The 12500-nt window shown below is 43.2% G+C and overlaps 1 protein-coding gene across 1 annotated transcript in view; it reads left to right on the forward strand.

Moving 5' to 3' along the window:
* The window catches only part of si:dkey-22o22.2 (putative neural-cadherin 2), a 146776-nt gene that overhangs the window by 83940 nt on the left and 50336 nt on the right, over nt 1-12500 (forward strand). Inside the window, exons 8-11 of the mRNA XM_061049385.1 lie at nt 2990-3158; nt 3248-3418; nt 6536-6708; nt 12234-12401. Coding sequence (XP_060905368.1) covers nt 2990-3158; nt 3248-3418; nt 6536-6708; nt 12234-12401 — 681 coding nt within the window. The remainder of the gene's footprint in view (nt 1-2989; nt 3159-3247; nt 3419-6535; nt 6709-12233; nt 12402-12500) is intronic.

Genomic DNA, 12500 nt, shown 5'->3' on the forward strand with positions numbered 1-12500 from the left:
GAGGTCGGGTAATGAGCTCAGACATCCAATGGGAGCTCAGAACAGAGCAGCTGTTCCTTTGTGTTGAGGTCTTCTGGACATTAACAAGTGAAAGATTAAACCAAAACTGATGCAGGAATTAAAAACATCTTTAGCACCTCCAGATTATTCCTAAATTGGATCTCTGGAATACTCTGCAAAGATTATTCCAATGATGGATGATGGATGGATGATGGATGGATGTATAGATGGATGGATGGATGTTGGATGGATGTATAGATGGATGATGGATGGATGGATGTATAGATGATGGATGGATGGATGGATGGATGTAAAGATGGATGATGGATGGATGGATGGATGGATGATGGATGGATGGATGTAAAGAAGGATGATTGATGGATGGATGATGGATGGATGGATGTAAAGATGGATGATGGATGGATGTATAGATGGATGATGTAAAGATGGATGATGGATGGATGGATGTAAAGATGGATGATGGATGGATGGATGATGTAAAGATGGATGATGGATGGCTAGATGGATGGATGGAAAGATGGATGATGGATGATGGATGGATGGATGGATGTAAAGATGGATGATGGATGGATGTATAGATGGATGGATGTAAAGATGGATGATGGATGGATGGATGTATAGATGGATGATAGATGGATGTATAGATGATGATGGATGGATGGATGTAAAGATGGATGGGTGGATGGGTGGATGGATAGATGGATGGATGGATGTATAGATGGATGATGGATGGATGGATGGATGATGGATGGATGTATAGATGGATGAATGGATGTATAGATGGATGGATGGATGTATAGATGGATGGATGGATAGATGTATAGATGGATGGATGGATGGATGTATAGATGTATAAATGGATGATGGATGGATGTATAGATGGATGGATGATGGATGGATGTATAGATGGATGGATGAATGGATGTATAGATGTATAGATGGATGATGGATGGATGATGGATGGATGTATAGATGGATGATGGATGTATAGATGTATAGATGGATGATGGATGGATGTATAGATGGATGGATGATGGCTGGATGGATGGATGATGGATGGATGTAAAGATGGATGGATGTATAGATGTATAGATGGATGGATGGATGATGATGGATGATGTATGGATGTATAGATGTATAGATGTATAGATGTATAGATGGATGATGGATGGATGATGGATGGATGGATGATGGATGGATGATGGATGGATGGATGATGGATGGATGATGGATGATGGATGGATGGATGGATGGATGGATGATGGATGGATGGATGGATGATGGATGGTGGATGGATGATGGATGGATGGATGATGGATAGATGATGGATGGATGTATAGATGTATAGATGGATGGATGGATGATGTATAGATGGATGGATGATGGATGTATAGATGGATGATGGATGTATAGATGGATGATGGATGTATAGATGGATGATGGATGGATGTATAGATGTATAGATGGATGGATGGATGATGTATAGATGGATGGATGTATAGATGTATAGATGGATGATGGATGGATGATGGATGGATGTATAGATGGATGATGGATGATGGATGTATAGATGGATGGATGATGGATGGATGGATGATGGATGTGTAGATGTATAGATGGATGGATGGATAATGTATAGATGGATGGATGATGGATGGATGTATAGATGTATAGATGTATAGATGGATGGATGATGGATGGATGGATGATGGATGGATGATGGATGGATGGATGATGGATGGATGATGGATGATGGATGGATGGATGGATGATGGATGGTGGATGGATGATGGATGGATGGATGATGGATAGATGATGGATGGATGTATAGATGTATAGATGGATGGATGGATGATGTATAGATGGATGGATGATGGATGTATAGATGGATGATGGATGTATAGATGGATGATGGATGGATGTATAGATGTATAGATGGATGGATGGATGATGTATAGATGGATGGATGTATAGATGGATGATGGATGGATGATGGATGATGGATGGATGTATAGATGGATGATGGATGATGGATGTATAGATGGATGGATGATGGATGATGGATGGATGGATGATGGATGTGTAGATGTATAGATGGATGGATGGATAATGTATAGATGGATGGATGATGGATGGATGTATAGATGTATAGATGGATGGATGATGGATGTATAGATGTATAGATGGATGATGGCTGTATAGATGTATAGATGGATGATGGATGGATGTATAGATGTATAGATGGATGGATGGATGATGTATGGATGTATAGATGGATGGATGATGGATGGATGGATGTATGTATAGATGATGGATGTATAGATGATGGATGTATAGATGGATGATGGATGTATAGATGGATGATGGATGTATAGATGTATAGATGGATGATGGATGGATGATGGATGTATAGATGTATAGATGGATGATGGATGGATGGATGGATGTATAGATGATGGATGTATAGATGGATGATGGATGTATAGATGGATGATGGATGTATAGATGGATGATGGATGGATGTATAGATGTATAGATGGATGGATGGATGATGTATAGATGGATGGATGATGTATAGATGGATGGATGATGGATGATGTATAGATGGATGGATGATGGATGGATGATGGATGGATGATGGATGGATGATAGATGTATAGATGTATAGATGGATGATGGATGGATGTATAGATGGATGGATGATGTATAGATGGATGGATGATGTATAGATGGATGGATGATGGATGATGGATGGATGATGGATGTATAGATGGATGATGGATGTATAGATGTATAGATGGATGATGGATGGATGTATAGATGTATAGATGGATGGATGGATGATGTATAGATGGATGGATGATGGATGGATGATGGATGGATGTACTACATCTTTACAGAGTTCTCTGTCGTCCCTCTTGAGTCTCGTTCTGACTCCAGTCTCTCCTCGTCCTGTTTGTGCTCTCAGTGTCAGAACTACAGTCTGAACGCCGTGGTCCTGGAGAATCTGCCTCCGGGGACGTTTGTCCTGCGAGTCCAGGCCCGCGACGCCGACATGGGCGTCAACGGGGAGGTCAAGTACGGCATCATGCACAGAGACGGCGTGTCGTCCGGGTTTGACATCGACCCTGACACCGGTGAGTTCCACATCTCTATTTTTAATATCAGTCGTGTTCATTGAAAAAGTGAAGAATCACCGTTGGTGTGTTTCCTGTTTGCTCGTCAGGTGTGATCACCACGACGGCGAGCTTCGACCGGGAGCGTCAGAGGGAGTTCACGCTGTCGGTGACGGCCACAGATCAGGCCGAGGAGCCGCTCATAGGGATCTGTCAGATCACCGTCCTCATCGCCGACCAGAACGACAACGACCCAAAGTTTGAGAACAGCCGCTACCAGTGTGAGTCTCTGATCTGCAGCTGCTACGCTCTTTTGTTGTCATTCTGTGTGATGTGAAGCGCAGTGCATTCTGGGAGATCACAATCACCCTGCCCCTCCGCTGCAACAAGAACTGGTAAAGGGGTAAAGTCTGGCTCACTCTGCAGGATCATCGGGCCGATTTGAGCTCTGATTCTTCCTTCCCGACAATCTCAGGGTCTCTCCCGACTCGAGGCTGCTCAGAAACGATTATCTGCTCAGATTATCTCGTAGTGTGAGCGGTCCAAAGATCCAATCTTAACGTCCCCGATCTGCCCGGCGATCGTCGGGGACGCCTCGATTTATTTCAAACATGTTTGATATTTGGAATTAAAAAATCTTGATGATTACGTCCTGAAAGGGTCCGGCAGAAGTTGTGTGTGACTACAATCACGAGAGAGGGAGGACTGTAGTCATGGCGACCAGCGCAGATCATCAGTGCAGCACTTTTCTGAAACTTGTCTCCATATATCTACGATTGTATCAACTTTCCTCTATCCTTCAACAACTTCCACTTCCTTCTCTTTCACCAACCGTCCTCCTTTGTTTTTTTCAAATGAAACTTTATTCACAACTGTCAACGCTCCGTCCCGATTTCACTCGTACAGTGTGAACTCTCCAGCCGTGCCGGCACATCAATCTCAAGGTCTGGTCGGGCTTTGTAACAGATTCAGTCGTACAGTGTGAGCTGACATGCCACCCCGACTTTTAGACAATCAGTGAAAAATCGCACAGTGTGAGCCAGGCTTAAGAGGGGTGAGGGGGACTGAGACTGTCTCTGTGGTAACTGTTATTCCTTCTGTTGTCAAAATGTCCCATATTCATACTGTAGCTTCTGGTTGACTTACTTCTATAAGTCGTAGTGCGTCTTCTTCTACTGTCAGTGCTGCAGTGTTGAACTTAGTGTTGAGTGTGAGTTAGAGTGGTTTTCTAACTCACACTCTTCTCAGTTTGATTTTTTCCCCCCGCGCGTCTGCAAGTGTGAAACAAGGCAGCGACATAGTCCGGGTTAAAAGGTTTGGTCTCTTCTGGAGCCGCCCACGCTAACATCTGTGCGCTAAGCTGTCCTCTTACTGTACAGCACGGACGCTGCTGTGTGTGTGTGTGTGTGTGTGTGTGTGTGTGTGTGTGTGTGTGTGTGTGTGTGTGTGTCAAGGTAGAGGACAGAAACAGGTGAAACATGGAAATCTTCTGTTTGTGATCATCCATCAGTCTGCATCCTTGTAATCCTGGAAAGCTCTTAAGACTGATGAAATATTCGCCGCCGCTGCCGCCGCCTCCCGCAGGTCCATGTTTGTTTACGACGTGTGCAAATATGTGTTTTGATAAGCGTTGTGTCAGAAGTTCTCCTCATCAGATTAGAGAAACACTCTGAGTGGCTCATTAACTATTAAACAGGCAGATTGAAATGTTTCTGGGACATGCATTCATTTACCTCAGGGGAGTGTGTGAACGTGTGTTTGCATGTGTGTGTGTGTGTGTGTGTGTGTGTGTGTGTGTGTGTGTGTGTGTGTGTGTGTGTGTGTGTGTGTGTGTGTGTGTGTGTGTGCATGTGTAGGGGGTTTCCTGTACAAATGGGGGAAGTGATCCAGACACCACCTCTGTTCAGCTTCTTGTTCATCTTGTGTTCTTCACTTTTCTTAAATAAGGAACATTTGATTGATCTGACTGTTTCTGGAAAAATCACTGGATGTCATGTTTTTAAATGATTCTTGATTGAATTGACTAAAATGTTCCAGTTGAGTTTGTAACTTACCAGTATTATTAATAATAATAATAATAATAATAGTGATTATTAGTAGTAATAGATAGTAATAGTGGTTTTAAAGCTTCTATATAAAAACAGTTCATCCATTATCTATGCTGCTTGTCCTGTTCTGGGAGGCGAGAGGCGCGGTACACCCTGGACTGGAAGCTTCATATTATAAACACAGCTGATTTAATTTAGCACCATAAGATGGAGCTCCTTCCAATCTGCTTTGTGTGTAGAAGTGAACCGTATGAGGTCTTCTCTTCTGACGCTCATCAGACTCAGCAGGACCTGACTTTGATATTCAGTAGAGATGTTTCCTCTGGGACTCAGGAATACAAAAAAGGACATTATTATTATTATTATTATTATTGTTGACACGGTGCATGAAACACAGTCTTCCAGAGGAAACCGAGCGGCAGATCTGCGCTCCGCTCTGTTTTTTTATTTTATTTTGTTGTGTGATCAGCACTGACGCTCATCACAGTCAGCAGGATTGGAGGTTATGTTTATAAATGTATAAAAAAAATGCATCTGTTGACTTTGCAGCATGAGACCCAGAAATGACAAAATGAGGTGACACGGTGCTGACAGGACACAAACGCTGCGCTCCCATTATTATAATATCTGCTTACCATCACAGAACATGCTTTCACAATGTGCTCAGTCAGACGTAATGCATTCAGTGGACTACTTTAGATCCAGGCCTCCGCCACAGCACGAGTTCTTCTGTAGCTGCTGCAGGTGGACGTCATGTGATGGAGGTTTGTTATCTGACATGAGGACAGACGATGGTTTCAATATAAAACTACAATTCTTCATTAAAAACTCTTAAAAGCACCTTGGGGAAAAGGTTGTTTTTGCAGTAAAAATATGTGCAATCATCAAATACATCCGTCTGGTTTATTATGATGTAATACTGAGTGTCAGTAATGGTTATAATTTACAACACAAACAGAAACACTGGATCATGTCCCTCGTTTAGAGTCGGCTGTAATCAGAAAAGGACGAGACACTCCCATTAAATACTAATGATAATAATAATAATAATAATAATAATAATAATAAAATAATAATAATAATAAAATAATAATAAAATAATAATAATAATAAATAATAATAATAATAAAATAATAATAATAATAAAATAATAATAAAATAATAATAAATAATAATAATAATAATAATAAAATAATAATAATAATAAATAATAATAATAATTAAATAATAATAATAATAATAATAATAAATAATAATAATTTATACTTTATTGATCCTGTGAGGGGAAATTAGTTTTTACACTCTTTGCAGCATCAGACTCTGACTCTTCATCCCTCCTCTCTCTCACAGACTTCCTGCGTGAGGACACTCCCGTCGGGACTAGTTTCCTGCGAGCGGCGGCACACGATGACGACCAGGGGAGCAACTCGGCCATCACGTACTCTCTGTCCAATCAGAAGCCGGCTTACCTGCACATCAACCCCAGTACGGGCTGGATCTACGTCAACCACCCCATCTCTCAGGTCAGAGTCACATTTCTGTATTCTTACTATACTTGTGAGGACCAAACATTGAGACTAGCTCCTGATGACTTAAAGCGTCACTTCTGAAATAACACATGAAGGGGAATATATATATATAATAAGATATTATTAAAGGAAGAATGTGTGACTTTTTGATCCAGTAGATGTCGCCCCTGAGCTCCAGCATGAAACCAAAACAAACTGCTGTTTGGCCACGCCTCCTCCATACTGAAGCCTCCGCTCTCCTCCAGAGACACACCTCCAACCCCCCTCCTCTCATATTCAAACAGAAAAGTTCTGAATTAGAATGCACCATAATTAAGCTCTATTAAGCCCAAGAGGCAGATAAAATCGTCCTCGTCTCGAGCTGCAATCTCCTGTGTCCTGCATTGTTGTGTTAGCATGCTAATGTTAGCGCTCTTTAGTTAGCTCGTAGCTTCACATTGTTGTGTTAGCATGCTAATGTTAGCGCTCTTTAGTTAGCTCGTAGCTTCACATTGTTGTGTTAGCATGCTAATGTTAGCGCTCTTTAGTTAGCTCGTAGCTTCACATTTCATGTAAACTGACACAGAATGAGCGTGATCTAAAAACTCTTACTAACATCCAAATAATCAGTGAGTATGTTCTTCTTCTTCTCTCTAGTTCTTGACTAAAACAGCTTTTATACACAAGGGGAGGAGCCGGCCGTCCCGTCCATGTAAACACGGCTCTGACAACAACACAGCCAGCGGGACTCGAGCTTCTCCCTCATTGTAGACAGTCATGACTCAGAGACACATTTACACAGGACAGACTTTATGATTTATTTATGTGGAACATGTTGTACCTTTAAATGATTATCTATAAAAACATCTTGTGTTTCTAAAAAGTGCTCTCACATTCAGAAGTGTCTAAATGTCCTGAAAGTTTTCCGCTCTCTGTGAAATATTTCCATTTTTTAAAACACGGTCCTCACAAAGACAGAAGAACACACAAACACAGATCCTCGTGTAATGTATTCGTGACCGTATCACATCTCGTGGCGTTCCCTTGATAAGAATCTCTGCACATAAATATACATGGAGGCAGAGCGCTAACATGCATCCACTGAGAGAACATGGGACTGTTTGTATGAAGGTCGTTGTTTTTCTGCTCCGCTGTGTTTGTGTTTGTCTGATTATATGTACATGTGTAGCTGTGTGTTCCCCACAGTGTTTCTCGTGCTCTGACTCGTCTGATTGTTCACAAAAAGACGAGGCTGATCAGAAGGCGCTAAGAACTGTTGAAATTGTTTATGAGAAATTCACATCCCTCTTTTCCAAACTGTTCTTGTTTGGTGATTTTTGGACACGAGGAACTTTTTCATATTTCTCTCCAAACAGGATGTTTGACCTCGCTACTGGTTTTTGTGTTCACACTGTCCACACAGGAAGTGATAGTAATACATATAACGCCATTTAGACGCTCTCCGACCACGAGTTGAACCATGAGTGATTTAGGGACTTTGCCAGGTTAGTGCGTTTTGTTTACTCTGGTTTGAAAGATGTCAATCAAACCCTGGTGCAGACCAAACAACCGTACAGAGACCGCTTGAAAAGGTGTACTCGTCCCGCGTTTTCAGACTCTGGTTCGTTTGTTTGTAGTGAGAACATGAAGCGACCTCGATCCGACCTCACAGCAGGAAGTAACCACCGCGGTCCCTCTCTGTTCATCATCACTGAACATTAAAGACCACAGACCTGACGGAGCTTCAGGAACAGTTTGGGTGGATGAGCAGGTCCTGGTTCAGGAGGATTAACGTGGTCCTGGTTCAGGAGGATTAATGTGGTCCTGGTTCAGGAGGATTAGCGTGGTCCTGGTTCAGGAGGATTAGCGTGGTCCTGGTTCAGGAGGATTAGCGCGGTCCTGGTTCAGGAGGATTAACGTGGTCCTGGTTCAGAAGGATTAGCGTGGTCCTGGTTCAGGAGGATTAGCGTGGTCCTGGTTCAGGAGGATTAACGTGGTCCTGGTTCAGGAGGATTAGCGTGTTCCTGGTTCAGGAGGGTTAGTGTGGTCCTGGTTTAGGAGGATTAACGTGGAGGAGTAACATGGTCCTGGTTCAGGAGGATTAACGTGGAGGATTAGCAAGGTCCTGGTTCAGGAGTATTAGCGTGGTCCTGGTTCAGGAGTATTAGCTTGGAGGATTAGCGTGGTCCTGGTTCAGGAGGATTAGCAAGGTCCTGGTTCAGGAGTATTAGCGTGGTCCTGGTTCAGGAGGATTAACGTGGTTCTGGTTCAGGAGGATTAATGTGGTCCTGGTTCAGGAGGATTAGCGAGGTCCTGGTTCAGGAGGATTAGCAAGGTCCTGGTTCAGGAGTATTAGCGTGGTCCTGGTTCAGGAGGATTAGCGTGGTCCTGGTTCAGGAGGATTAGCGTGGTCCTGGTTCAGGAGGATTAATGTGGTCCTGGTTCAAGAGGATTAGCAAGGTCCTGGTTCAGGAGGATTAGCGTGGTCCTGGTTCAGGAGGATTAATGTGGTCCTGGTTCAGGAGGATTAGCGTGGTCCTGGTTCAGGAGGATTAATGTGGTCCTGGTTCAGGAGGATTAACGTGGTCCTGGTTCAGGAGGATTAGCGTGGTCCTGGTTCAGGAGGATTAACGTGGTCCTGGTTCAGGAGGATTAGCGTGGTCCTGGTTCAGGAGGATTAATGTGGTCCTGGTTCAGGAGGATTAACGTGGTCCTGGTTCAGGAGGATGTGCAGAGCCGACATCAGTCCGTGTCCTCGTCTGTCCAATTAGAAACTGTAAAGAGTCTTTGGAGCAGCCTCAGCCAATCAGGAGGCAGCTAGTGTTTGATTAATTCCGACCAATCAGAGAGCATTTTCCTCGCTCATCACACATTTAGGTCCTCTTGTGAAAGTCCCCGTGTGAACAAAGACTTAACTTGATGCAACAATGGAACAAACTGATCCATGATTCAGACCAGAGCAAACGATCATGTTGTCCCCCATCTGTGTGAACGCAGACGATGTTTTCTGTGATGAAGACGGTGAAGATGAGGTTGTGTTGTCAGTTTATTGGAGTCAGAATGAGCAGCTGTTGGATGAGGGAGGATTATATTATTTAAAAAAAAACTTTATTCTGAATTTTAAACATCTAAATTGAATGTATAGAAAACGTGTAAACAGAGGCGATGAATGATCGATGTGGACTTCCTCCCAGTTGTTGGAGCAGAAGAAGAGACTCTGTGGAGCTGCTTCAGTTAGTTCATTTAACATGTTGCTTCATTTAAACATTAATCCGTCTGGCATGATGGGAGTTTTTCACAACTGCTCCACCGTTTCCTCTCTGCAGGCTTTTATTTTGAAGTAAAGGAAGCTGATGGGGCCGAGCTCTGCAGAGTTGTAGCTGCTCTGTTTTCCCTGCAGCGTCTTCACTGTCTCTCTGCTTCTCTTAATAAAATGATGCCAAGAAGACTTTCCACCACTTCTCTTCCAAGTCTCTCTGGGTGTCACATCTCTGCAGCTGATTCGACTTGTTTTGGCTGTTTTCTTTTGGCTGACAAAATGAGAATCCATTTTATTTTTTTATTTTTCTAAAGTTGTTGTGAGATTTCCTGATGTGAGGACATTATTCATTCACCTAAATGACAAAAGATTTCATCTTTAAAGGAGGAGGAGTCAGGAGCACTTCTCTTTGCAGTTTGTAAACACAACATTCAAACTGGGCCCCTCCTCCTCCAGAAGCCCCGCCCCCTGCAGGACGTAGTGTGTACGTTTACTGCTTGTAGCTACACTGCTAGCTAACACACGCTAGCTCAAGCTATCCGCCGGTGTTTGTCACCTTCCTGTCCAACAGGAAGTAGACCAACTCCACGTCCACGGGTAAAAGACAACACAAGGTTCACCCTCGTTTTAGAACGAGCTTTATCCACTTGGTGTTTCTCCTCACTCTCATTATATTTTCTCTTCTTCGCTGCTACGTCCACGTCCGTCATATTCACACAGTTTGAATCTCGTCCAATCACTGAATAGTATCCACTCCTAAACTCACCTGCTGCGCTGTCATTGGCTGGAGGAAACACACCAGCTCCGCCCACAAACATCCCGAGTCAACCAGAACAAATCAGAACAGTAAAATCCAGTCAGAGGACAGAGTCTCTGCAGACACAGTCACCACCACACATGTACGGAGGCCCAGAAGGGACAATGGAGCAGCTTCACTTTAGGAGAAGACTGTCTTTTATTTTGAAGGAACAAGCTGCTGACTGTCATTACTTTAGGAGAAGTCTGTATTTTATTTTGAAGGAGAAAGCTGCTGACTCCATCTTTAATTTCACTACATAGTTTCCTGTCCAATGTCGTTGTTAGAAATGATCAGGTGTCATGTAAATTGAATTTAAATATCTGCATGAATTCTGGTGTGAGGTCAAAGTTCACAAACAAACCCCATCGTCTCAGTGTGGAGGTGTCGTCAGGATGAGGTCCAGTTTAGTTTTCTAAACATTCTACAATTGACTTATCAGACTCTTTTATCCAAAGCGACGTACATCAGAGAGTAAGAACAACACAAGCAAGGATCTAGAAAAAAGGGAACAATGTCAGTAAGAGCAAACGATCAGCTTTGAGTCTGATTGGACACACAGGTGCTGACAGGAAGTGACCAGAGGCAAAGCACAACATTGAGGGCAGTTCTTGAGAGCTCTAATCAGTATAGAAACCATCTTATAAGTCGTCGTTATCAAACAAAAACCATCGTCATTACCATCATCATCATCAATAATATGGAGACCATCATCATTAAGTTAGTAGGTATTCATGACAGAGCTGGGTCTTTAGCTTTTTCTTAAAGGTGCAGAACATGTTTGAGTTGTGCCGCTGTGAGCAGAAACACACAACACTCTGCCAGGACTTCAGACTCTGACAGAAATATTCACTTTCCGGGGAGTAAAGTCACCAGGATGTTCTTTGGTGGCCACAGTCTGCAGGTTCTGTTTCTGGCGGCAGCAGCTGTTATCTTGAATTTTTAATCAGTTTGTTGTTTTTTTTTTTTTTTCTTCTTTGAACAATCTAAAGTCAAACAGTCGAGCAGAAAACTGAAGTGAGGATGTTTTGAAGTCTATCTGTCACACAGACGTCTGTTATAAATGATGCCGACTGTTCCTCTTCTTCTTCTTCTCGCCTCTCACTGCCACTGATCTTTGAATCAACACTTCAGTCATTTATTAAGCAAAGAAAGAGTCGCGCCCCCCCACCCCCCCCCCACCCCCTTCTTATCCTGTTTTTATGAGCTCACCAAAGATCAACAGTTTATTTTTTATTTTATTTCATTTGCTGATTGTCTAAAACATAAGAAGTGTTTTCTGCACTGTTGCAAGAGTTTTTTTATAAAAGTTGTGCGGACGCCTGGAGGAGATATTCTCTCCTGATTCACCCGTCCTGACCTTTAAATCTGATCCGCGTCCTGCAGAGAGCTGATAAAAAGACGCCGCCGTGATTAAGTCCTCAGCGGGAGAGACCGGTTTCCTCGCTCTGTCTAAATGACCTTTTTTGTGTCTCCTCCCCGCAGACGTCCAGGATCAACCAGCAGATCGTGGCGTCGGATGGAGGAAACCGCAGCAGCTCCGTGGAGCTCACCGTCATCATCACCAACGTGCACAACCAGCCGCCGCACTGGGAGAAGCCCGAGTACTGGGTGACCGTGCCGGAAAACACCGCCAGAGACGCCAAGATAGTGGTGAGCGACGAGACGCTGCAGAGCTTATGATGATTCAGACCTGATCTGATTTATTAACACATGTTGTCAATCACTTGTAGCCTCAGAACAGGATTCGTA

Source organism: Labrus mixtus, chromosome 11 (assembly GCF_963584025.1).
Source record: "Labrus mixtus chromosome 11, fLabMix1.1, whole genome shotgun sequence".
NCBI classification, from domain to species: domain Eukaryota; kingdom Metazoa; phylum Chordata; class Actinopteri; order Labriformes; family Labridae; genus Labrus; species Labrus mixtus.